General features: G+C 51.6%; 6 protein-coding genes across 6 annotated transcripts; all 6 read right to left on the reverse strand.

Moving 5' to 3' along the window:
- Nucleotides 1-275: 275 nt before the first annotated feature.
- CDV56_100539 (aldehyde dehydrogenase family protein) lies at nucleotides 276-1,866 on the reverse strand (the record flags this gene model as incomplete). Its single annotated transcript, XM_026754158.1, has 3 exons — nucleotides 276-389; nucleotides 472-1,356; nucleotides 1,450-1,866. The coding sequence occupies 3 exons, from the start codon at nucleotides 1,864-1,866 to the stop codon at nucleotides 276-278; spliced, it is 1,416 nt and encodes a 471-aa protein (XP_026617246.1).
- A 493-nt stretch (nucleotides 1,867-2,359) lies between these two features.
- Nucleotides 2,360-5,260, reverse strand: CDV56_100871 (DUF323 domain protein; the record flags this gene model as incomplete). Its single annotated transcript, XM_026754490.1, has 7 exons — nucleotides 2,360-2,426; nucleotides 2,476-2,557; nucleotides 2,611-2,912; nucleotides 2,967-3,858; nucleotides 3,916-4,131; nucleotides 4,214-4,893; nucleotides 4,965-5,260. The coding sequence occupies 7 exons, from the start codon at nucleotides 5,258-5,260 to the stop codon at nucleotides 2,360-2,362; spliced, it is 2,535 nt and encodes an 844-aa protein (XP_026617247.1).
- Nucleotides 5,261-7,752: 2,492 nt separating this feature from the next.
- Nucleotides 7,753-9,082, reverse strand: CDV56_101683 (DUF92 domain-containing protein; the record flags this gene model as incomplete). Its single annotated transcript, XM_026755302.1, has 4 exons — nucleotides 7,753-8,097; nucleotides 8,154-8,520; nucleotides 8,609-8,820; nucleotides 8,897-9,082. The coding sequence occupies 4 exons, from the start codon at nucleotides 9,080-9,082 to the stop codon at nucleotides 7,753-7,755; spliced, it is 1,110 nt and encodes a 369-aa protein (XP_026617248.1).
- Nucleotides 9,083-9,742: 660 nt separating this feature from the next.
- On the reverse strand, nucleotides 9,743-10,916 carry CDV56_101958 (putative pyruvate formate lyase activating enzyme; the record flags this gene model as incomplete). The annotated part of the gene is made up of 2 exons (XM_026755577.1): nucleotides 9,743-10,450; nucleotides 10,515-10,916. 2 exons carry the CDS (start codon nucleotides 10,914-10,916, stop codon nucleotides 9,743-9,745), a joined length of 1,110 nt encoding a protein of 369 aa, XP_026617249.1.
- Nucleotides 10,917-11,742: 826 nt separating this feature from the next.
- Nucleotides 11,743-14,651, reverse strand: xlnR (putative C6 transcription factor; the record flags this gene model as incomplete). Its single annotated transcript, XM_026755851.1, has 3 exons — nucleotides 11,743-11,886; nucleotides 11,951-14,238; nucleotides 14,306-14,651. The coding sequence occupies 3 exons, from the start codon at nucleotides 14,649-14,651 to the stop codon at nucleotides 11,743-11,745; spliced, it is 2,778 nt and encodes a 925-aa protein (XP_026617250.1).
- A 2,924-nt stretch (nucleotides 14,652-17,575) lies between these two features.
- Nucleotides 17,576-23,784, reverse strand: CDV56_102973 (DNA-directed RNA polymerase; the record flags this gene model as incomplete). Its single annotated transcript, XM_026756592.1, has 6 exons — nucleotides 17,576-20,884; nucleotides 20,955-21,669; nucleotides 21,995-22,144; nucleotides 22,707-22,924; nucleotides 22,989-23,251; nucleotides 23,313-23,784. The coding sequence occupies 6 exons, from the start codon at nucleotides 23,782-23,784 to the stop codon at nucleotides 17,576-17,578; spliced, it is 5,127 nt and encodes a 1,708-aa protein (XP_026617251.1).
- Between the last annotated feature and the right edge of the window lie 340 nt (nucleotides 23,785-24,124).

Below are 24,124 nucleotides of genomic sequence, written 5' to 3' on the forward strand. Positions count from 1 at the left end.
GAAAGTCTATTTGGTGCGAAATCAGCATGACCCCCTTTTGGCCTTGGCGCGCAATCCTCAGAGTCGCCTTTGACAGGAAATAAGAGACAGGCGTGCCTCGTGAGGGTCGAGATTCTGGGTAACCATTCCTCGGAATTTTGCCCATCGACTGAGAGCGTCCACCGATATCATTATTACCTGGGTATGTCTCAATAGTTCGCCGATTGGGCCTGCCTTCTTGATATTTCGCGACCGACCACTGTCAAAGAAGGATAACATGTCATGTATGAAGTGATCTATTTCGGATAATCTTTGACATGATAGCTCTTGAGCTTGACGAATTGCTCGAACCCGAACCTGCTCAGCGTGACACCACGACCTGAATTCTTCCAACCGGTCCATGCAAGATCCTATAGACATGTCAATCGTCCTCTTCAATGGAACTGTCTTTCGCTTCAATTGAATGAGACCAGCAGAGTGTGTGCTACTTACCGGACTAGGGTAGTCAGATCTGTTGATGAAGACAGTCCCCGCCTCGACTTGCTCAATAAGATCCTCGGCCTTAGGGACATCCTTCGTCCAGATGCTTGCAGTGAGTCCGAACTCGCTGTCGTTCATGAGCTTGACTGCCTCCTCGTCGCTCTCCACCTTCATCACGGGAATCACAGGGCCAAAAGTCTCCTCCGTCATGACACGCATGTTGTGATCGACACCCGTCAGCAATGTAGGTTTAACGTAGTTACCACTGGCAGGAAGATTGTCGAATGTCTCGTTGGCAGGTGTCTCGTCCTGAGCACCCTTCTCGATCGCCTCGGTGATATGCGCCAAGATGGTCTCCTTCGCGCGCTTCGAGATGACAGGCCCAATCTGCGTAGTCTTGTCCGACGGATCCCCAACGCGATACTTGCTCAGAACCTTCTTGACCTCGGCGATGAACGTCTCGTAGATGTTCTTGTGGACGTAGACCCGCTCAATCGCACAGCAGCTCTGACCGCTGTTGAACACTGCCCCATCGACAATCTCCTCCGCCGCCCACGCCACATCCACATCATCCCGCACATAAGCCGGATCCTTGCCACCGAGCTCGAGCCCAACATTGACAATTCGATCCGACGCGGCCTTCTGAACCGCCAACCCACCAACCACAGACCCAGTGAAGCAAATATGGTTGACATGAGGCGACCGAACAAGCTTTTCGAGCATCTCCGGCGATCCGCAGTGGATATACTGGAGGACCTTCTCCGGAAGACCAGCTTCGGCGAACGCACCAGCAACCTGCTCCACGACCGTGGGTGTCTGAGGCGAGGGCTTCAAGATAACAGCATTACCAGCCAGAATCGCAGGAATCAAGCTGTTGACCAGGACCAGGTAGGGATACTGCAATAGAATCACCAGTTAGCAAAGCACGTCCCTCCTCAGACACTCTTGCTCAGAACGAAACATCTCATCAGAACTGAAACCGCAACATACGTTCCACGCAAATATGATCAGCACAACACCGATCGGCTTCCGCTTGATAAACCTCTTAAACCCCTTCTCCTCCTCCCCAGGAACCACCCCCTCCTCGCCCAAAACCGAGGGCGCGATCCGATTCAAGTATTGACTGCGCTTCACGGCCGTCGAGATCTCAACACCAGTGTACGAAATCGGCCGGCCCATATGCTCCGTCAACTCGTGCGCAAGCACATCTTTCCTCTTCTCGAGGATGTCTAGTGCCCTTGCGACGATCTGCTGTCGTTGCTCGAGAGTTGTGGACTGCGAGAAGGAGCGGAACGCCTCCTGGGCGACCTCGGGAATGCGCTTGATTTCATCGGTGGAGATGCCGGTGCGGGTGAGGATCGGGCGGTTGGTGGAGGGAGAAATGGTTGTGATGGTCTCTGCGGACATTATGCTGGGTCTAGATTATAATATTTTGTGTATAAAAGTCGGCGGGAGAGCAGTTGGGGAAAGGAAACAGTTGATACATCGCCGAGCGTTATCTACGCTGGCGGGGTGCCTTGTCACGTTATCGGATGGAGCTTCCCCGCTGGTGGCGGGATCCACTAATTCCTGGATATCTCTGCAAAGGGGACTGATATCTACGGAGTAGATATGTTCTCCCTGCTCGATGTCCCGAAACATATTCGGGTGGCGTTGAGAATGATCAGGCTATGCTGAAGGTATTTGAGGACGATTCCACTATCTCAATTAGTTGATCACGACGTTACATACATACGACTATGCTACAATAGCATTTCATCAACTACACCACTCACGTAAAAAGGCTTAGCTTAAGAGGTTTTGGTAGGGTTGTAACTTGATTCCCTTCAGTGGTACCGAAGAATGGCATCCGAATTGTTTCATGGATCACCTCTATACATTATTCTAGAAGCCATCTCTGCTACTGACTGCGTACTAGACGTGCTCCCGCCCAAGTGTAAGGATAGTTGTGTTGATACCAGTTGACACTTTGACAGTCAGTGCGCATTCAAATCGACATGGCAAGTGATGACTTACAATGTTGTCCGCCCCGCGATTCTGGGATGGGTCGCCCACGAGCCACCCAGGACGATGTTGTGCTTTCCGTCAAAGAAATCCACTATTGCCGGTTAGTCGACTCTATAGGAATCGGTCGCAAGGTCATGAGCCCACCTGTATAACCCGGATAGACATCCATGGCCTTGAAGCCATCATGCGGCGCTAATGGTGTGCTGGTCCATTCCCAAACTCCTCCCAACTCACTTTGTCCGGCAAGCCGATCGCCGTTCTGGATGACTGGGGTAGGGTGCCAGTGCTTGAACCCAACGTTGCAATCGTGGACGTCAACAAATACTGGCATTGTGCCTTGGGAAGGAGGTTGGACTGGCTGATGTTCTTGGGTCCGAGGCTTATCCAGGAGAACTTTCGAGTGCCCATTCCTCGCCATATCACTGTGAATGCCATTGACACCGTTGCTACTTCTTGTCAGAGGAGGCCAAGCTTTCAAACACTTAGTGGGAGTTACGTACCCTTCTGGATCCGATGCCTCATGCTGTCTTGTCTCCTTCAGCTGAGCGGAGTAGTTGTAGATACTCTTGACCTCCTCATAAGTGGGAATTCTGTAGCCCACCCATTCGGCGTATTGGGACAATTCGTCATAGGAAGCCATGACAGGCCAATCCTGCGCAAATTCAAGCGGAACCGGTCCGAATACAGTGCGGACAGCGAAGTTGGCCACGAAATCCTTCGTGGCTTGACTGCTGTCTAGAGTGACCCCCTTGGAGATTGGGTAATTCTCATCTGGATGGGTTAGGACCCACGACTCTGGCCGCCGACGCTGACGAGTAGCTTGCAAATATTTGGCATATTCGCCGTTTGTTACAGCACGAGCCTGTGCTTCGAAAGCACGAACAGTGATCGTTCGCTGAGGCTTCTCATTGTCCCATCCGAAAGACAGGTCAGGCAAAGAGCGTTCGTCAGCATCGTCGAGCCCAATGGATAATGTCTGTTCAGGTATGGCAAACCATTCATTTGGTTTCGCGTTCGCTCTGGCCTGATGGAACAATTTTTCAAAATCTGGTTTCTCTGCAAGCGGTGGTGGGATTGTCTTGTCACTCTGCAAAAGCATATAGAGGAAGGTCTCCAGGTGCATTGCTTCATGCTCGAAGCCAATCCAGAGTGCTTCCCCAAGGCAGCGGTTCCGGGTTAGGTCATCCCTCTGCAAGACCGATTCAACCCTACTTCTGACTCTGCCCTGATAATCCAAAATCTCAGCAAGGGGAGGCCATTCGTCTGGGATTTCACTGTGGGAGTGGCAGTGCTCGGGGTTGTCTACGTCGGGATCAATCCCACGCTCGAAAATTAGTCTATAGTTTTGTGGCTCCGTCGGACAGCCACCGAGAGCCCGTGTTAAATGAATGTCTATCAGAGCATCAGTATCATGCTCACGGCATTGACTAAAGATTTTGGAATACCGACCCGTGAATGTGGGGATGTGTCCGAAGTAGAAGATCAAAGCATTCCGAAGCTTGATAGGTTTCGCGAGGAGCTCTTCGCGGGGCACCATGGCCTTTGTAACAGTGTCCCAAGCGGTCCACAATGACTGAAATTCTTTCAAACTGGGAACTGGACTGGCAGCATATTCGGACGGTTGGCTGGGAAGGCTGAGGGTTGACGGTGACAGTAGATGGATATCTGTCAGTGGATGGTAGCTCATTAGTTGACACTTCTCCATAAATTCTGCTCACAGCGCTGCAGGCGACAACGACCAACTTACGGTAATCTTCAGAGCTATTCCCGAGCTCCGCACAAAGGATGAGGTTCGCATCCCGCCACAGTTGCTCCCGCTCTTTAGGACCATACTTGGTTGCCTCTTCAAAAACCAATCTCTCGCCTTTTTGGAGAAGTACACCGTCGATCGTAACATCTTGCTTCGGTGAGTAGAATGCCCGATGTTGACCCCCGGCAACATCATAGTCTGTCACCACCTCCCATTCAGAAAGTTTGAATGCCTCGTATCCCAGAACTGCATTTGCATGTAATAGCCCATTCTCGTAGAACCTCTGGGTAATGCCCTTTGAATCATTATACGCTTTATAGACCTTTTCCGGATCCGTACAAGCATCCAGCCCGATAATCATCAGATCAGATGGCCCGAGCAGGTTAGCAAATTGGGCAAGGAACTCTGCTGCACCTTGACGACTGAAATTTCCGAGCGACGATCCCATGGACATAACCACTGTGGGACGCTGTCGGTTCTGCGCATTGCTCAGCCAGGTAAGGGCATCGTCATAGGTTCCGTGGAGACCGTGGAAATCAACATGAGCGTACTCGTCAGGCGATACCTCGGCAAAGGTTCGCTGTAATTCTGACAGAGACAGATCCAACGCATAGTAGTCGACGCGCTTTCCTGTCCGCTCGAACTCTTTGAGAAGGATTTCAATCTTACGAAGGTTCCTGTACAGGCGGGTTAGATATGCGCTGCATTGACATTTGAGCCCTCGGGGCATTCTTCGGAACAATCATACCCACTACCCAGCTCCAATAATTGTGCATTATCGGGGACGCAATCCACAATTTTCTTAGAGTGGTTCTTCAACACTTCGATTTCCGCGTTGGTCAGGTAGTACTCATCCACATAGGTGATTTCTTCGAAGAGCTTCAGCCCCTGAGCGTCATAAAGCAGCATGGTGGGCAAGGATCTTCGAGCACCGTCCGGGGGATTGAGGCCCTTGCGTATCTCGTTCACGAGCGAGAATTCCACGTCATTTTGATGTATATCGACGATCTCGACATCTTTCGAAGGGCACGCCAACGGGGACATTCTGATTATAGATGCAGGATCTGACTTCAAAGATCAACAGAAGGAAAAGAAAAGGTGAGAATTGTGTTCTCAGAATAAAGAATGAACGACTAATTCAGGTTGATATAGAGGATATAGAGAGATTCGGGCCCTGTTTCAACAGAAGAATTGAGTGAGGGGTAGATCATGGAGGGGTTGCATTAGTTTAAATGAAAGAGCTCCTGGATCAAATGTCAAGAAATAAATCGAGGAAGTGGACCGAACATTCTCCAGGCACAATAATATTAGAATATGATTCAGCATGATGATTAGTTGGTGAGGTAGAAAGTGCAGCTCCGCGGGCCAGACCTTGAGCTCCTGCCCAGATGGAGGTTAGCATCGCAAGATCCAGCATCATCATCATGTTGGTAGCATGGAATACGATAGGCCGTCCCTGGATAATACACTTCGAGCTAATAATGGGAAACAGAGTTATTTCGGTGCAAACACCCCGCACTGTCCGCTGTTTAGCTGAGCAAGGTAGGAATAAAACCAAGGCAGCCGCCAGAGGCGAAGATCGCGATTTGGAATATCAGATTGGACGTGAGGAAGTGGAGGGGGAAATCTGCGAGGTACGGAGTCCGTTCACGATGAGTACCTAGACTAGGTGGTGTGACGTCGACAGCCATCCCACTCTGCAGTGCTCCGTACCTGAGCTGGACACCGTAGAGTAATGCAAGTCAGAAGTCAGAAGTAGCTATCGAGTTAGTCCCCCTCAGCGATGCATCGTCCTCGGTCCAGTTTCAACTCAGCCGTGGGCACCATTGCAAGTGACTCACGCAAACGGAAATAGATTGCCATGATTAACGATCATACCTTAGAATTGAGAGGCACTTGGGTCAGCAATCCAACCATAAGCTCGGCGGCTGCCATGGCTGGAATCCGGTGGGGACAAGATGGATGACGTTGGTGTTTGCACCTGTTTTGCAGTGTTTGTCTGTCTCACTTTCTCCATATTTCTACTGTTTGTTCAGTTTGCACTAGTCATCTATGATCCAAGATAGAGGTTGGTTATTGGTAATCAAATATTCGTATTGGCAATATTGTCAGGTAACGGCATTATGTGAGGGAATTTAAAGCTGCCACTGTGGAATTTAAAGCTACCACTGCCAGGAACAAAGCTTAGAGCCACAGCCATCTGTCTAGCTGCCTCAGGCACTGCCGCACTAGACATTCCACATAGCCTACACTCACTGGATTCTGTAGAGCTTTACATGCTTGACCTAATTTCTCTGCATCTTCTCTGAGCACTACCTTCCCCTGTCTGCCTTGTAATTTCTAGCGCTTCATTGCTTCGATGTCGCTCTGGCGTTCGAGTGATCGTCCCTCCTGATGCTGCTGGGAGGTGGTCCGTCGGCTTGCTAGAAATGCTGTGCCACTCAGATCCATGAGTTCAATTTTGGCCTCGCCACTTATATAAAGGCGCCCGAATGGTCTAGTGGTATGATTCTTGCTTTGGGCTTCCAACCTAAACTGCAAGAGGCCCCGTGTTCGATCCACGGTTCGGGCCCATCTTTTTTCTCTTTTTCGTTCTTTTATCTTTTTAACACTTTGAAAGCACTCTGTTGGCAGCCGTCTTTATTCAAATCCTGATCAGCATCCTTCTCTCTTTTGCGAATGGGAAAGAGCTAATCCAGCTATCCCTGAGAGCCAGGTATATTTATTGTTAGTACTATGGCGCTGTGCTTCCACGTCTTTCAATCGCCCGAGTGTTCAGCACCTGAACTACGATATAGATACCCGGCGAAGACTACATATCACAGGAGTTATCTGATACCCGTCCAGCTCTGTCCGGACAGATGAGCTACACAGGATCAGGGATTTCCGGCCAGAACTGCCTACTCGACATGGGACTTGGAGGGTTCGAAGTCGCTGGCCGTAGATAGCGACGAGGTCCGGACATCCGGCGCTATCTGTAGATAGGGTAAGGCCATTGTCGAAATAACATGTAGTAGACAGCAGAGTCGACCCTCGAGCAGTTGACATCTTTCTTCTGAGCATCTTGCCAGTTACCCACTGAACTTACCTGGCTGCGCTACGAAATGATATAGTGGTAATAAGGCCCTTCTATCAAGGAACAAAAGTAATCTTAATCCAGGACATTGACAACGATTGGGGAAGCGCCTGCATATCAAAAGGATAACATGAGGAATAGGGGAAAAAAAAAGGTCGGGCCCGAACCGTGGATCGAACACGGGGCCTCTTGCAGTTTAGGTTGGAAGCCCAAAGCAAGAATCATACCACTAGACCATTCGGGCGACTCGATAGCGTCCTTTTTCCTGGAAGGACTCCATGAAGGGAATTTCTTGTCATCAAAGTACTCGATCAGCCAGGAGAATGAAGTCAGATGTCCCTTTGTTCCTGCTTCTAGTATCTCTATCTAGAATGGGAATGTCACTAGGTCTCAATACTGTCACCATTCTTGTCCATAACATAGCCCAGTAAGTGCAACGAATTATATCCGCCAAAGGCACTCAAATGACTCCAATCGATCGTCCAATGTCACCGATTGAGAAATCCCACGCCCAGCATGCAACAAGCATACCGCCCACACTCATCACAAGCGCCATCAAAACATTCACAGCATTATTATCCAGCACATCCCATCCACTCTCGACACGCCGGCTCTCATGATGCGGCTCCGTGGCCCGCCCCGGCGACATGCCCCTCGAAGTCCCCGTAGCCCGAGAGCCCTTCAACGCGGCAGCATTCGCAACCTCCTCCGTATTGCGGAGGTGTACGCTCCCGTCAGGACTGTGAGAGAAGCCCGACACCTCCGCCGTGCCGCCAGGCCGGGCCGACGAGGGATGGACGAGGACCTGCATCCCGCATTAGAACCCGCCAAACGAACACGACAACACCGAATGAAACATACCTTTCCACCACCAGTGCCCTCGACAATCTTCCCGCTGCGCTTATCAACCACGCTCGCCTGCAACAGCCCACCCAGGATACTGTCCAGCACACTTCCCAAAGTGCCCCAAACCGTCACAGCCAGGACCCACTGCACGCGACTCACCACCCCAGACGCCTCCCTCGAGCAAAAAGGGACGAGTATGGCCGACGTCACCGCAATCGTAAACGCCCCCAGCACCCCAGCCAACAACCCCGTAGCCGTAACGCCACCATTCGTGCCGGGCGGCACAACCCGGAGCGTAGGCGACGTGATCAGCCGCGGCTTCGACTTGGAGAGAATCCCCAGCTCAGAGGAGAACGTATCCGCAGCGACGGCAGCGTAGTTCCTACACGGCAAGTCATCAGCACACCCATCACCAAGCCCCCCCTGGGATCTTTGAAGTTTGAACAATTCATCCACAGGGTAAAGCTTACGCCACAATCCCCACAACCAGTACATCTCCCGCCCGACGACCGAGCGAAAAACACCCCTCCTCTTGGCCGCTAGCCAGAACACGCGCATGCAGCAGGATCAGCACCGTCGCGACGATCGAGTTCGCCAACACCTGGATATGAGTCCGCTGGCCCTCGCCGCCCTCGGCGCCGGTCGCGGAGAGCGTAAGGCGGGCCTTGACCCCGTGTTTGACCTATCCCCGCATCGCGCGAAATCAGTTGATTGTGGAAGAGGATGGGGGGCATATCGCACGATGCAGAGGTACATACCTTTGTGACCCTCGTTCCACCTAGATAGAACACCACGAGCAGCGCAAACGGCGCGGACCATGGATGCACGACGTGCGCGATCGCGGTCAAGGCTGCGGCGAGGATACCCAGTGGGGTGAGGGACTTGCGTGACCAGGCGCGGTGAACGAGCGCCAGGACGGCGGGTACGGCGATGATGGGTTTCATTTTGAGTGGATTGACCCTGTCGTGTGCACTATTAAATCAAGTATGCTGATAATGTGCTGTGGAGAGCATGGTTAGAATGGAAGTTAATGCGTAGGCTGACCAGCTGAAAGATGAACTGTCGAGAAATCATTTTATTCCGAACCAGGTTACCCCATACGGAGTAGTGGATCTCAGCTCTCAACTGGCGTCATCCCGACCGACTTGACAGCTCCATCGGGCCCTAGCCTAGCGATCGATCTATGGCTTCAAAGAAAGTGTCTATCTTATATCTCTTAACTTTTTCTAACCAGGGGACCAATTCTAGTTCTACACTTAGAAATAGCGTACTTAGCACTAACAATCGCCGTGTCTATGTATATAAATAGAAGTGACCACGATTCCTAATATATCCACACATATGAAAGTGAAAATCAGAATTTGTCTAATCCTCAAGCCTCACGGGTATAAAACAACCTAAGATGACTGATTAGCCGGAAGACCTCCCCCTTCCTGGATAATACCGGCTAAATCGTGACCAACGGGCCAACATTAGGATAAAGCCGGACATGGTTCGGAACCCCCCGACTGGCAGTCAACTCACTGCAGCAGTACCACCCTCAAAGTACGTGTCCTGCAGTAAGCGCACAGTCAATGCGTCAGACAAAAGAAAGAAAGACAGTCTCATAGATGGAACCCCCCGTGTTCATTGACCTCGCAGAATCGCCATAAGCCAGCCGCTACTGCAGCATCCCTGACCGAGCCCAGTTCCTCATCACGGACAGCCCGGTTGATGTCGGCATAGCGGACCTCAGCCTTGTCTTCCTGACTCGCGTTCCTCGTGGTCCGCTTCTTCTTGCCAACGTGTGCGTCAGGGTGGTACTGTTCCATGATGTGCACGTAAAGATCCTTTGAGACGTTCTCCGCGAGCCAGCGCATGATCTCACGGCCCTCGTCTTCTTTCCCCGGCATGACCAGATGCCGTAGTAGTACCCCTTTCTTCGCAATGCCGTCGGATGTAAAAGACAGGTCGCCGACTTGCCTGTACATCTCCTTGATACTCTCCTTGGCGGTCTCAGCGTAGTCATCTGCCTTGAGTAGCCGCTTAGACGTGCTGCTCTTCCATACTTTGAAGTCAGGCAGATATATATCCACCAGTCCATCCATCAACTCGAGTGACTCAAGCGAGTCAAAGGAAGACGTATTGTAGATGATGGGAATCTTCAGGCCCATGTCTCGGGCTGCCAGGATCGAGAGAGCCACCTGCGGTACCACATGTTCTGGCGTGACGAGGTTGATATTATGGACATTTCCCACCTGTTGGAGTTTGATGTACCAGTCTGCCAGCTCTTCAGGGGTCAAGTCGAAGCCGTTTGGCTGGTGCGCAATATCCTAGTTCGCGTGATGTCAGAGACCAGTCCACAAGGGTGTTGCTTCAGAACTTTCGAGAACGTACATGGTTCTGACAAAAGACACAGCGCAGATTGCACCCAGAAAAAAAGACAGACCCGCTTCCATGGTATCCCTGTATACATGGCTCTTCACCCCGGTGCGGTGCAATGACATTGACCTTGGCCGTTTCGGCGCCGATCAAGCATACCCCCGTCTCTTCGTATCGATTCACGCCACACCGACGGGGGCAGAGATTGCAGTTCTGAAGGTGAGCGTAAGCGAGGGAGCGTTTCTTTGCCGCGTCCACGGAGGAAAGAAGTTGATACCGTGGAATGTATTCGTCTAGGAGAAATTGAGGCGGGATGCCTAGAAACCGTTTGGGTATGAGGGGAGACAAAGGCGAGCGTCGGCGGACTTGGCGAAGGGTGAAGAGTCGCAAGGATCTACTGAGGCTCGTCATGATCATGATATACAAGTGCCTATGTTAAATACTCCATTTCATGATGTGATGGTTGAAGATCCTTGATCTAGTTGGACATGTGCAACAGAGATGGAAGAACCAAGCTCGGCGGAGCAAAGAAGGATAGAGAGCTTATCGATAACGGCCAGTGGCGTCATAATGGCCTGAGGCCGCAATTGCGATAAGCAGAAGTTATAAACAAATGCCCATGGTTTGATATTACGTCTACAAGCTTCTATGCTTGATCACGCAAAGGTACAAAATCCTCATCTTCGTATCAACGGGGTTATATTCTGATTTCAACTGTGTTTTGAAATGTAGCTGCGTTGAACAGGTATGGCTTCAGGCACTCGTGCGCACAGGGTATGAAACAACTCAAGCATCCGTAAGTATACAGGTATTGGTATCCATCAAAAAGAACAATCGAAAGTAACGATAAGATATGTACTAATCAGAGCATAGCCGTCGCATTCCATCGGCTGCCCATAAACTCAAGGTGCCTCATTCCCGTCTCTCCGAATCACCACAGCTAAGTGCCGGGTCGTTCGATCGATGGCGAGCCGAATCCAAGAGACACCTGGGAGATGGAGACAGATATGAAGGGGAATAAAAAATAGGAAACATCCAAGAGATATAGAAGATTATGTCGGAGAAGGAAATATCCCACCAGGTCCTGTCGCTTCCGTTTGAACTCCAAACCCCGAGGCCCGTGGGCCATGTTCCCGATGATGATTTTCAAGGAATCGCATCACGTCGTCACGTCTGACTGGTGTATATATAGATGTCGAGAACGCCAAAAGAAGAAAATCCAGCGCCGAATACAAGCTCAATCTCAGAGCGCAAGACCACTGCCGTCACCGGTCCAGCGGTAAAGAGCGAGAACTTCCCGTCTACGTTGCTGCTGTTCGCCAAAGTCCTCGGGTAGGCGCCCGCGAACCTGCGCGAGAGCCGAACGCATGACTTTGCGGAAGGTCCTCTATATCAGAACGGCGTTAGTATTTGAGGTCCGATCCAGAAGAGATTCAGCTAGAAAAGCATACCTGATATTCAGTATTGAGCGTCACGACGCAGGCTTCATGCGCGCGAACTATAGTCTCACACGCCCGGACCACACTTGGACTTGCGTCACCTTGTAATTTGTCGGCAGTCAAGAGGAGCAAGAAGCTGCCCTGCAAAAGATAGATACCGAAAAAGAACGGCATGAAGCTGAGATCCGGGTCATACTCCAGAATGTCCGCAGCGGCCTCCGCGGCGCCGACCGCATGACCCATTGCCGCAATAAATGATTCGGAAGAGATCCAGAGATCGTTGTCATCAAGCAGGTTGATCGGATCCCACTTGCCTGCCAAGAGTATATGAAGAACATGCATGATGTGTGTCCCATAGGCGACCACCATCTTGGTGTGCACGATCGACTCGTTCACGCGGGATTCGACTGTGCTGCTCGAGCGACCCGAAGGGCTCACATGGTTCAGATGAGACCCGTCCATGGCGGCCTCAGTCTCGGCCGCACCCAGAGCGAGGTTGCTCGTGTATCGCGTCTCAAATTCCTTCAGGCTCTGTGCATAGACATCTAGTTGACGCGCAATCTCGAGAACCTGCGCCTCGCACTCGGCACTGCCCCGAAAGGCAAGACCAAACCGTGGATGGTTCCTGGCCTGCTGTAGGTCGACGATCTCACCGAGAATCGTCATCAACGGCAGGAAGTACCCAAACATGCTATGGCCTGTACACTCTACTGGAGGGCCTGCCTGGCGATAACTGGCAAATTCACCGGCTTGCCACAGGTCATCATTCATCGGTTGCAAGAGCCCCTCGCATTCCTTGTCTAGCAGCGTAAGAGGACGGTTGTAGCAGAGCGCCAAATGGCGATCCGTCGCGTAAAGTAACCACCAGAGACGCCGGCGTTCTTCTCGTTCCTCTTCGGTGATGTTGATGACTGTGCTTCCGGGACCGTGACCCATCGAAGTGATGAGAGGTGGAGGATGACGCTTCGAAGGATCGACGTCTGGGTCCCCGTCCCGTTCAGCATCTTGCCGTGGCTGAGGAGTGTTTGGCGGCAACTCGCGGCCGAGCTTCAACTCTCGCGCGAGTGACCACGCCGCTGTCCACCAACGCATACTGGCTGCTTTGTATTCGCTTGCGGAGATGACCGTGGCCAAATGGACGTAGGTGGCGACGTCGTCTACGGCTCCCGTGGCGCTGCTTTGCGCTCCCAACTGATCCATAGAGACACCGAAGCCACCTAAAGCGACACCGTTGATGACCATGTTTGCAGCGTAGTTGGGCGATGTTTCACCGGGCGCAGGGCCGTGGATGAGCGGTCTGAGTAAGCCGATAGTCAATTCGAGTAGCTTCTGGCAGACTCTGCCTCGCGCTGATGGAGGCGATGTGAGGAACGGGGCGTCGCTTGTCTGAGCTGCCACCCAGAGCATGCTGGCCAGGAGACCAGGTGTGCAGGCTCTCGGTTTTGTAGGATGAAGGAAGGATTGCTTTCGGAAAATGTACCCAACCACATACGGCGACTGGGGGGATAGGTGAGACGAGGAAGAGCTGGTGAAGTAGACGTCAAGGAGATCGCAGGCAAGCGACTGAGGGATAATGGACGCAATGTGAGGCAAGACAGGATGCAAAACGGGGTATCTCAATGTCGTAGAAAACGAGGCCATGCTGAACGAAGGAAAATTCGCAGGAGATGGAGAAGGAAGGGGCAACCAGCCGGGCGACTGAGCTGGCGGGGAGAGCCCGAGGAACGAATTTGGTGGGTTTTCTGTAGAGCCACCGAGTCGGAACTGGCTGATCGAGGCCGAGGTCGACTCTTGTGGATTCATGAGCGAGTACGCACTCTCATTGTACCCGCCGTTGTACCTGTGAGAGGGTAGAATAGATGGCGGGGAGCGAGGGTTTGTATGCGAGGAATGTAGCATATGCAGTGATTGGAGTTCTGGGACAGGCATGGAAGGTCGGCTCGAGTCGCTCAACCCGCCGAAACCATTAAGAGGCAAGCCTTCCAGGCCCCCGCCCATGGGCGGCTGAGAATGGGGCGGAAGATGCTGAGAATTCTGCATCCCGACCATGCCTGATGCCTCAGAGTGCTGTGCCGAGCCGTTCAGATTCCGAGGGGCGTCGAAGGTCGGGTCGTATCTTCCATTGAGCCCCGGTCGCCTATCTGGGGGAGTGTGTCCTCCAACCATTGCTGCGTCTTCCTTGGCTGAACTGCCATTCGGCTGTCCAGGAGTCGCGGCCGCGGCCGCTGCGGCGAGGTCCTTCTTTGAAGCCTTTCCACGCTTCTTCCGTTCTCGCGCGTATTCGCAGGTCAACCCGAATTCTGCTCACTTCTGTCAGTATGGCACGACCCGCAGGTACAAATTTCGGGTAGCTGTTGGGGACACTACCGATGCAGTGGGCGCACGGGTTCTGCCCGTCGCATTTAGTGCGTAGCTGATTGCATTGGTCACAAGCGCGACTGATTCTTCGCCGAACAGGTGCCGAGGATGAGTTTTTCCTGATTGTGGAACGAGCCTCGACGAGAGGATCTCGCTGCGAAGGATTCTTGAAGCTTGGGAGGGAATTGTTGTGATCCTTGGGTTTGCCAACAGAGTCGCTCATGCCACCGGATGTAGCATGATCAAGGTCACCGCCGCCGCCGCCTGCAGCCTCTCGCGACAATTGCAGCTGCTCGAGCGCATACTGCGAACCCTCTGCCAGGGTGTCGAGCCCGGAAGTTTGAGATTGCGCCATCCGATTCGAAGTCAGACCGGAAGAAAAGGGAGAATAGGAATGAGGAAAATGTTGAACTGAAATGGTTGACATCCTCACGGGTGAAGCAGAGCGATCGGCCTATCCAGACATAGAGACGGAGAGAGGACGCAGTAAAACTGGAGATGTGGAGAAATTCAAGGGCCCTAAAGGCCCCAAAAGTCGTTGACGGAAAACGAAAATAGCGTTGTTGAGAGGAAGCAGATCGGCAAGACCACCACTTGATGAACTGACCAGCAGCGATGACCGTTGAAGCACAGTCGCGCGGGGTGAGATGAAGAGGGGGAAAAAGGTACCGAATCAGCAGAGTCAAGAGCTCATTGCCGAAAGATCACCAGTCGGTGGTGTGAGAATCGAATAATAATACCTAGGTAGCTAAGGCAGGGAGAGAGAAAGTCGGCTCGGAGGAGGAATAGTCGATAATTAATTCATGGGCGGAGTAGAAACGAGTCAAGAGACAAAAGCAACTAAAGTAGTAAAGTAACAAGATTCCCAGTTAGTTAGTGCCAGTCAGACAGGCAAAGAAAGGATCGGCTCTATAGCGCTTCCTGGAGGACGAGGCCACCGAGGCGAAAAAGCACTAAGAACCACGAGGGCAAAAGCAAGAAAAAGCACAAGGCAAGAGAAGAGAAGGGAAGAAAGGAAAGGCTGAATGTGAATGGGGGAGGGGAGAAGAGAAGGCCCCCCAGGCTGGGAAGTTCCGGGGATGTAGACGAATCGAGCATGGAACCACCAACTAAGGGAAATACCTTTGCCTGGGTCGAGTTTAGCGAGGCTGCCAGCGCCAGCGCCAGCGCCAGGACTAGAACCAGCCTAAGACCCTGGGAATGGAAAAATGGCCACAGCTCATGAGTTTACTGGATCAAGGTCTTAGACTTTCTTTCATGAAATGGCGGGTGTTCGGCAGTAAGGAAGACGAACGTGGATTCTTGGAGATAATCAAAAGATGAGCCAGTCAGGGAGGGCAAAATCTGGATTGAAGGATGATGAGGAGAGTTTCATCTTGGAAGAGGTATGGACATAATAATGGAGTAGTCCCTTAGTCTAGTATCGAGATTAATTGCAGGCTGAAATTTCCACACCGGCCAGAAGGGGAAAAAGGTGGGGAAACTGAGAGAGAGAGAGAGTCTACTGCTAGGTCGGCCTGGTCAGCTCATTCCATGGTCATCTTCTCCCGTATCCAGTATCCAGAGATCATGATTTAACAAAAGGAATGATAAATAAACCCTACACCGACTGATCCTGATATACGAGACCCCATAATTCAAAGGCGAAAGTCTGAAGTCCACCAACTTCGCTTAGCAGAGGACGAACCTAATCGTGGATGATCACAGCAAAGCGCAAAGTATGTGTGACAGATAGTCTCCATTCCCCAAACTTTGCCCCGGATTTCAGACAAAAACAGCAGACAGCCCAACGACGTCAGAAAGACGCTTCTGCATCGCATCAACCATCTACCTTACCTTGTACCTGACCTCCCAGGTGCCTGAAATCCGTTCCAGCCAATCCTCTTCCCCCGTTGCAGACTGCATGCATTACGGAGTACCCCGTGGAGTTCTGCTTGCTGTAGGCGTAAGCACCCCAGGTCAGGAGACATTCATGGACATCTCCCCTGTCCCCACGCACAAATCAAAATGGACAAACCCAGAAGATGATCTGTCCTTATTAAGCGGAGGAGGATGGTCGCCACAATCACATTCATTTTCATTTTTTCATAGTGTCTCTCGTCGATTCCTCCCCCACCATCCCGAGCCAGACCCTGGACGGAGTACATCCATAGACCATAGACCATACCCCCAGAGACACTTCTGGGAACAAATGCCGGACTGCACGCCGCCACTGCACGCCGCCACTGCACAGTCCTTGACCTCAAGATCATGCATGAAGACCCGTTTCACCATCCCTCAACCATCTATCTATCCCAGGATGCTCTGAGCGGCTACTGGCCAGAGCTATCCACGATCCATCTCATCCCCTCCATATTCCGAAGAAGTAAAATCATGTACATACATCGACCAGATCAGTGATCGCGGACCACAATCCTCAGTCAGACGGAGTCTTCCGTGCAGGATACGGGTTTCCAGCCAATCCAGAACTCATTTCAGATTCAATCAGACTAAACTACCTAGACTACACTACCGTATTCCTACCGTACCTCATTCCGTACTCCATACTGTGTACTCCAGCCACATTATTACCTACTGCGTACTCAAATCTATTGTCCCCCTCAATTGGATCAAGATCACCAAGTCTCACCGTACGAGAGAGTAAGCAATATCAGCTGAATATTCTCCAATCTCATCGAGTCATGGACTTTTGCTCTCTGCCCTGGGTATATACCCCAGGCCAAACTCAAAATCCTCCCTGGTGGCGTTCGTATTCTGCCTAAATAGCCCCTCGTTCTACCAAGGCTGGAGAACACGACATCCCATCCCATCCATTTCCTTATTGAGCTGTACCATCGTCACATTGTGTCTTTCGTTATGTTTCCTGACGACTAGATCGCTGCTGCATTTTATCTACAAGACTAGGTTGAAGATATTGACAAAATTGCAGATTAATATATACAAGCAATAGCTTTTCAGGTCATACTGTACATATTCCCCAGCATAGTGCTGGCATCCATGAGATAATATACAAGGTTAACAAGATGAAAAGGGGGAGAGGCACGCCACAAATAAATGCACATCAGGATATCACAATCAAATGATAATCAGCACCCAGCATATGCAGGGAAAAAAAAAAAAAAAAAAAAAAAAAAAAGAGCAAATGCCGTCAATAAGCGCAAAGAGATCAGCCCTCCCCGTTGCTCTTTTTGCTTGTCTTGCTTTTAGTTTCATCAAATCGAACACCATCCAACGCCAGCCCAATGCGTAAAACTCCCGGCAAGCCACCAACACAGACGTTTATGAAAAGAAATACTGGCTGTCTCGAATCCGAGTCAGATCCCAGGCACCCTTGGTGGGCACGTCGCGGAACCGCAGGGGTAGCCAGAGCCACACATGCTGTCGCGCCGCCCTTTTCTTCTTCTTTCCTGCACCGTCTTCTGCCGCCACTTCATCCTCGAGCTCGGCCCCAGTGGCTTTGTCAGCCTCGCCGGCCCTCGGTTCCAGGTCCTGAAAGTCCGAAAACAAACTTTCGATCGCAGGATCCGACGTGTCAATCCCTAGTCCCGGCGTCTTCCGCTCCGCTGCGGCCAAGTCCTCCGGAATATGTCCCACCGCTGATTCACCGAGCGAGCTCGCAATCGCCAGGTCTTTATCGGTTCCACCAAGCTGTTCGAAGACGCTACAAGCAGTGACCATGGCGCGACCCTGCGCTTGCGACTCTGGGTCGTCCGACTTCAAAAGCTTCTGTCTCCTGTACTCTTCCAAAAGCTCCTGGACCTTCCCCGATTTCTTCTTCTCGGTTTTCCGCAGGGCACGAATCGCACGTCCAATCTTCGTGCTCGCGTCAACCTTCGCAAGGAACAGATTTTGCCCATACCGAACCCGAAACTCAGACGCAAGTCTCCTGATGATGTCGTCCGAGTGCATCCGAACAAATGCTTCCCGAAGAATCTGGTTCATCGAGTCCACATCAGACGCGTGCGTCCAGAACGAATCGTGAACCGCAGAAAAGGTCAAGCCGGCTTGGTTGCAGGCGTTTGCGGACATGATCATGTGAGTGGCATCAAGAGAGTGGATGAAATTTGGCGGGAAAGCCTGTAACTGTTTGCGCTTCGAAACTACGTCTTCCGAATTAGTATCAACAATACTGAGATCCTGGAGAGTTGTGGTGATACGCCGAGCCTTCCGCACACGGTAGGGCTGGACCACAGGCAATCCGAGGGGCGTGGTCCAGATAACTGTAGACCTAAATTTCTCAGACGGATCCTTGAGCTTCGCTGCGGATCCCCTAGAAGAGGACGAAGGCGTCAAAGCATCCTTCACAATTTGCTCGATCTGTTCGGGAGACAGTGACGTTGTGATACGACTCGCGCAGTCTCCAAGCCAGTGCTGGATCTCATGCGCCCCGTTGAACATCGTACCCAGAGCTTCGAAGATTTTCCGAGCAATGTACAAAGCACCATGCTTTTTATCGTCGTAAGACAGGTCGGGGTAATGGTCGATAAGCTGCTTGCGGACCTGTCTCATGGCTCCCATGAATGTGACACCGTACACGTTGGTCATGACTGTCTGCTTCACTATCTTTCTTGTAATTCTTCCTTCGAGGATCTTAGCAATAGGGTGGCCCTGCGCCGCCTCCCGCGCAACTTCTTGTTTGACGAACTCGGCAACACCGGTGTAGACGTCGGACGGGCGATCGGATGGTTCCAGATTGACCTGCTGGGCACCGATGCTATCACCTCCAAGTGCCGCGTAATGCTGTAATCCATTGCACGAACCATCCTGGTGAATAGGCAAGCGTGAAGGGTACTGAGTGGGATCCGGATGGCGAAGGGCGTTTCTCAATTCACAACAGGCAGCTAAACATTGCCAGGGATCTTCCGCCTTGAGCCACCAGCGTCTGCCGTGAAGACCCTTGTCCGCCGAGTCAAGCACATCGTCCAAGTGATCCATGGTATATTGTTCGCGCTCAGACATGCTAGCCTTGTCAAAACCCGAAAGGTTCGCAATCTGAATCTTCAACCATCTCAAGCCACTGGCACCCAATGGTTTCGCCTCGCTAAACAGCAGAAGTCCTCTGGAATTGTCTGCACCCATTTGGTTAAGGTACGGGGGAAGTGGGTAAGCACGACCGCGAAAGTCCATATTATGCGGAAGGTAGAAAGTGACATTCCTGTACGCACGAGCGAGTTCCATTTGAAAATTCTGGAAACACCGCATCGAATGCAATCCAGATCTCCTATTTTCAACTTCGCGTACCAGAGCATCCCATTCCTTCTCAGCGTGATAACCCGCTTCGGGGGCTGGCTTGGGCGGAAGAGGCAGGTCGGGTTCTAGCGGAGCAAGGTTTGCGATCGCCTCTCCAGAATTCCATGCTTCAAGCATAACGTTGAGGACATCGCGATTGATGACCCACCCCGTGCTACCAAGGTTATCCAAGCCCCGACGGATGTCCTCAAGGCCATTGTTTTCCAAGGCAGTCTTGATGTATGCCGGTTGAAGACTTTCACCGGGTGTCGTCCGCACAATATCGGATTGATACAACAGGAAACCCCCGTCCTTCATACCCTTCCAGGGCCTGGGTTTGCAGACCATGGGTAAGTGCCGACCGAGAAGATCGGCAGTCGGTTCTTTGGCGATAATCTTAACGATTGCTGGGTGAAGGTGGAGGTAGCCCGTACGCCTTCCCCAGGTGATCTGATAAGCATGCTGAAAGGCGGGTTGCATCGTGACCATTTTCTTCTTGGTTTCGGGATCTTCCATGGTCACCGGTGCCTTACCGACCTCGAATAGCAAGCTCATCAACACTGCACCGATTTTTGCAGTCACTCGTGGCGACCACATGATCGTCGCATCCTCTTGTTGCATCTTCTGAACGATGCCCTGCCATTTGGCACGACCGTCCTTCTTCCTGCGCCCCGCGAGGAGTTCTTTCAGTGCCTTGAGTCGCCGAGAGTCTGCGCCTGCTTCATTTCTGAGAGCAGCCTCCGCTATCAATTCATCCTGGAGATCTCTACCAATCGTTGAAACAACTGCAGAAACCTTCAAACCCTTTTCCATCCCACCGCGGCTGAAAGTGGACATAACAGCCAGAATGGTGAGCGCTGCCAATGTGTCCGTATCCAGACACCGCAAGTACACACCATATTCGCAACGCTCTTTCTGCTCAAGAGTCCGAATGGGATTCGCCTCCGCTTCAGCAACAAGCTCAAGTTCCTCCTTGATTCTAGCAACGAGGCTAGAGTGCCACTGGGTCATAATCGAGCCTAATTTCTTCCCACCACCGGTGACATCAATGCCCAATTTCTGTCTGTCATCGAACTCCTGACGCCAACGATCCATAGCAGACCGTACCGAGTCAGATTCCAGCTGACGCTGTCTGAGTTCATCATACACCTGCTTCTGTTCGGGGTCGGTGGGGACCGAGGAACTGGATTCGTCCAAAAAAAGGGAGAGAGATTGTTTAAGGGAGGAAAGCCCGAGACCCTTTTGCTCAACGGGTCTAACTTCCGCCATGTCGTCCATGTGTGTGCTGACCGTGGCAGCGGGTGTGGGCTCAGATCCGATACTGCCGATGGCGACGCGTTGAAGATCAGAAGAGCAGATCTAAACCAACCCGAAGAATCAGTAACTGAAAATCAACTGGAAGCACAGTGAACAGAGGTAAATAACAAACCTCTGAGAGTTCTCCGAGCTCTAATTCCGAGAGAACCGGGACTGCCAGCACTTCCTCCTCGATATTATCCCTCTTGGCGAATTGCCAATATCTTCGTACTGCTCTGTCTCGCTTCGAGCCATGAAGCATGCGAAGTGCCATTCGTATCATAATTGCATATGTTGTTGCGTCCGGTCTCACGCCCCCGTTCGGCATATCAAGCTCAAACCACCGCTGCATCGGCAGCACCATATTATGCTGCCTTGTCACAATCATATGTGACACCATATTTTCCAAATAACGATTGTGAATAGCCAGGTACTCCGATGAACCGACAGGATAATGTTGTCCCAGTCGATTAATGAGCGTAGCAGCCCGATCAAACCGTCCAACTTTCAGCGAGACATCCAAATTGGCCAGCATTTCATCCTCGTCACCGCCAATCCCTCTCACCTTCCGCAGTACTTTTGGTTTCGTTTGCAACGACTCACCCACGATGATCAGGGACGAAGGATCGAGTTCTTTAGCAGGCGGCGAAGGGAAGAGATGAGACCACTGCTGTGATGGGTCGTAGAAATTCTCTGGCGCATAAAGCGTGTCGTCGAATGATACATAGGATCCTTGATCGACTGCAGACTGATCGGCGGCAGTGGCAAGAGTTCGATTGGACTGAAAGGAAGGTCGACGAGAACGTTCCTGTGGAGTGGTCATGGACGGACTTGCCAGCGATGCTGCTCTGCTGGAGTTAGCATGAAATCGCAGCGCTGCCACCGAGGGCAGTAGACGGCGTCCGTTCGACTGCCGCAATAGGCTGATGGCATTTTTTTGGCGAGCGACACGAGACAGCATGATGCACGAACACCGCTAAACAAACACACAGATAATAAATGAATTATAAGACAGTAAAACAGAAAAGATAGAAGTTAGAAGGGGATATAGGATTAGAGGCAAGTAAAGCGCAGGTTCATTGGAGACGGGGAGGAAGGCCTGAGAAACGAAAAAATCCGACGAGAAAGAAGAAAAGCGACTCTGCCAGGCGGAATGCGACAATCCGAACTGACAAGCCGTCCTGCAGCTCTTCACGGATGAGATGGAAGGACGACAGGAAGAGGAATTCTGGGATGAGGAAAGGAGGATGAAAATCTGCGAAGAAGCAGAACAAACTGTCGGCCTCGAGGAACACGGAACCCGGGAGAGAAGAAAAATACTGACTATTCCTAATCAGTTGGAGCGATGGGCGATAAGGCACGTGAGGTCACCCAATGCAGTTTTTTAGAGCTTCCTGATTGGGTGGATTAGCTTCTAGACGGGTGGCAAGATTTTATAGAGCTTTCTAAAGGGCAGCATCGTCGATGAAAAACGATCCATAGCCACAGTGTTTGTTGCTTCACTTGGGTTATTATGTTTCGAATGATGTCGGCTCAATTTGTGGCTGCGCTGAGAGCGATTGAGCATTTCCTGTTTCTTTTCCGATATAGTAGCAGGGACCGTAATCTGTAGTTATATTCTCTGCGAAAGCGCATGAGAAAGGAAGTGATGGAAGAGGGTCTATACGACTGCCAATTACTAGGTAGGTACCAAGGTATGTACTCTTAGTGAGCTCGAAAAAGGACTGGCTAGAATGGTCGACTTATCCTGATCAGGAGCTCAGAACTTAGAACAGTAGTGACATTCCATGAGCTATAATGGCCAGGTTCTGCAAATGCAGTATTTATACATCGTGGCAAGTCGTACATTGATTGATCCCTTCAAAAATGCAATATTGAAGCTCACCCTTGCGCATTGACTCCGACGGAGCCAGCTTCTTCCTTTTGCCTCTTCCGGTTCTGCTTCATCGCCCAACCCGTCATGTCTGGTCGAGCTGGGTCGATACGTGGTGCGCTCATCCTGTCCAGATAGTCTTCACTATCAATGGCCGCCTCAAGCTGCGGAACATTCTCCAGGTCCTGCTGGATCATGTAGCTCTCGTACGTCTGCCACGCTTCCTCGGTCTGGATGTTGAAAATACGTTAGCACAGCTGGTCTCTAACGATACACAGCAGTCGAAAGACGAACCTCTGCATCCACCCATTCATACGTAGTCCACTTCTCGTCTTGCATCTTCTTAAGCAGTTCCAGGTTGCCCGCAACCATGGCCGCTTCCGCATCCTCGGCCGCTTTGATCTTCACATCAATCGCCCGAGCCTCAGTCTGCTCCTCCTCGCCTTCTTTCCTGGCCTTACCCCTCCCCTTCGCAGGTATCTCATCCAAGGCATCAATATGATGAAGCTGAGGGTGTAACTGCACGACAGCAGAAACAGGGGACAGGTGTAAATTCTCTGTAAATCCACGTCAGCATCACTTCATTGCAGGCACACATGAAGCAAAGGGGACACCCACGTCCACGGAAGGCCGCAAGCATATACACCGGGTCCCCATCCTCAGGACCCTTAATCCGCCCCCCAAGCGTCTGCACGCGCATAATATCAGACCCATCCTTACTATCCATCCCGCCCATCTCCACATCCACGTTCGCCTCCATCTTCACCTTCGCACCGCCCGCAGCAGCCCCCGAGCTGAACCCGCCAGCCAAGCCGTATGAGCCTCCTTCCCGGGCGCTGCGGGACCTTCTCACGGCATCACCATATCGCAGTCCCTTACTGACATCGTAGTTCACTCGCGTCTGAATCGGCACATCAACCTCCACGAGACCCGTGTTCCGTTTCAATCGGAAAGCAGCGGGTTTCTGTTCGTGGCTCTCGTCGTAGGGGTGTTCGGCGGATCGGTCTAAGTACTGGAGAACGAATCTGGAGATCTCGGAGTCTGTGAGGTACACATCGTAGGATGCGATGACGGGATCTGAGTCGTCCATGAGGGGTTAAACTTGGCGAGTCGGAATTTTCCAAAAGGATCGACTACTGGGCGTCCCGGTCACTGCAGAAAATAATGGGCGAAATGTCCAGGACTTTGATCCGACTATAGAAGAATTGAACGATTAAGCGGCTTCTCCTCGGATGGCTCGAATTCCTGGTCTGCAACTTTCTACATTTGGAGAAGCTGGCAGAGTGACTACAGGATAAGCGGCAGAAATTAATTTTTGATTGTACACCGCCTGCTGTATAAAGCATAGGCCTCTGAGATTGATAAGGGCAGCTTACCTATTCCATAGACTTGGCTATGGATGCTATCAAATTAGCTAGTTACTAAATGGA

Source organism: Aspergillus thermomutatus, assembly GCF_002237265.1.
Source record: "Aspergillus thermomutatus strain HMR AF 39 chromosome Unknown NODE_26, whole genome shotgun sequence".
In the NCBI taxonomy this organism is placed as follows: domain Eukaryota; kingdom Fungi; phylum Ascomycota; class Eurotiomycetes; order Eurotiales; family Aspergillaceae; genus Aspergillus; species Aspergillus thermomutatus.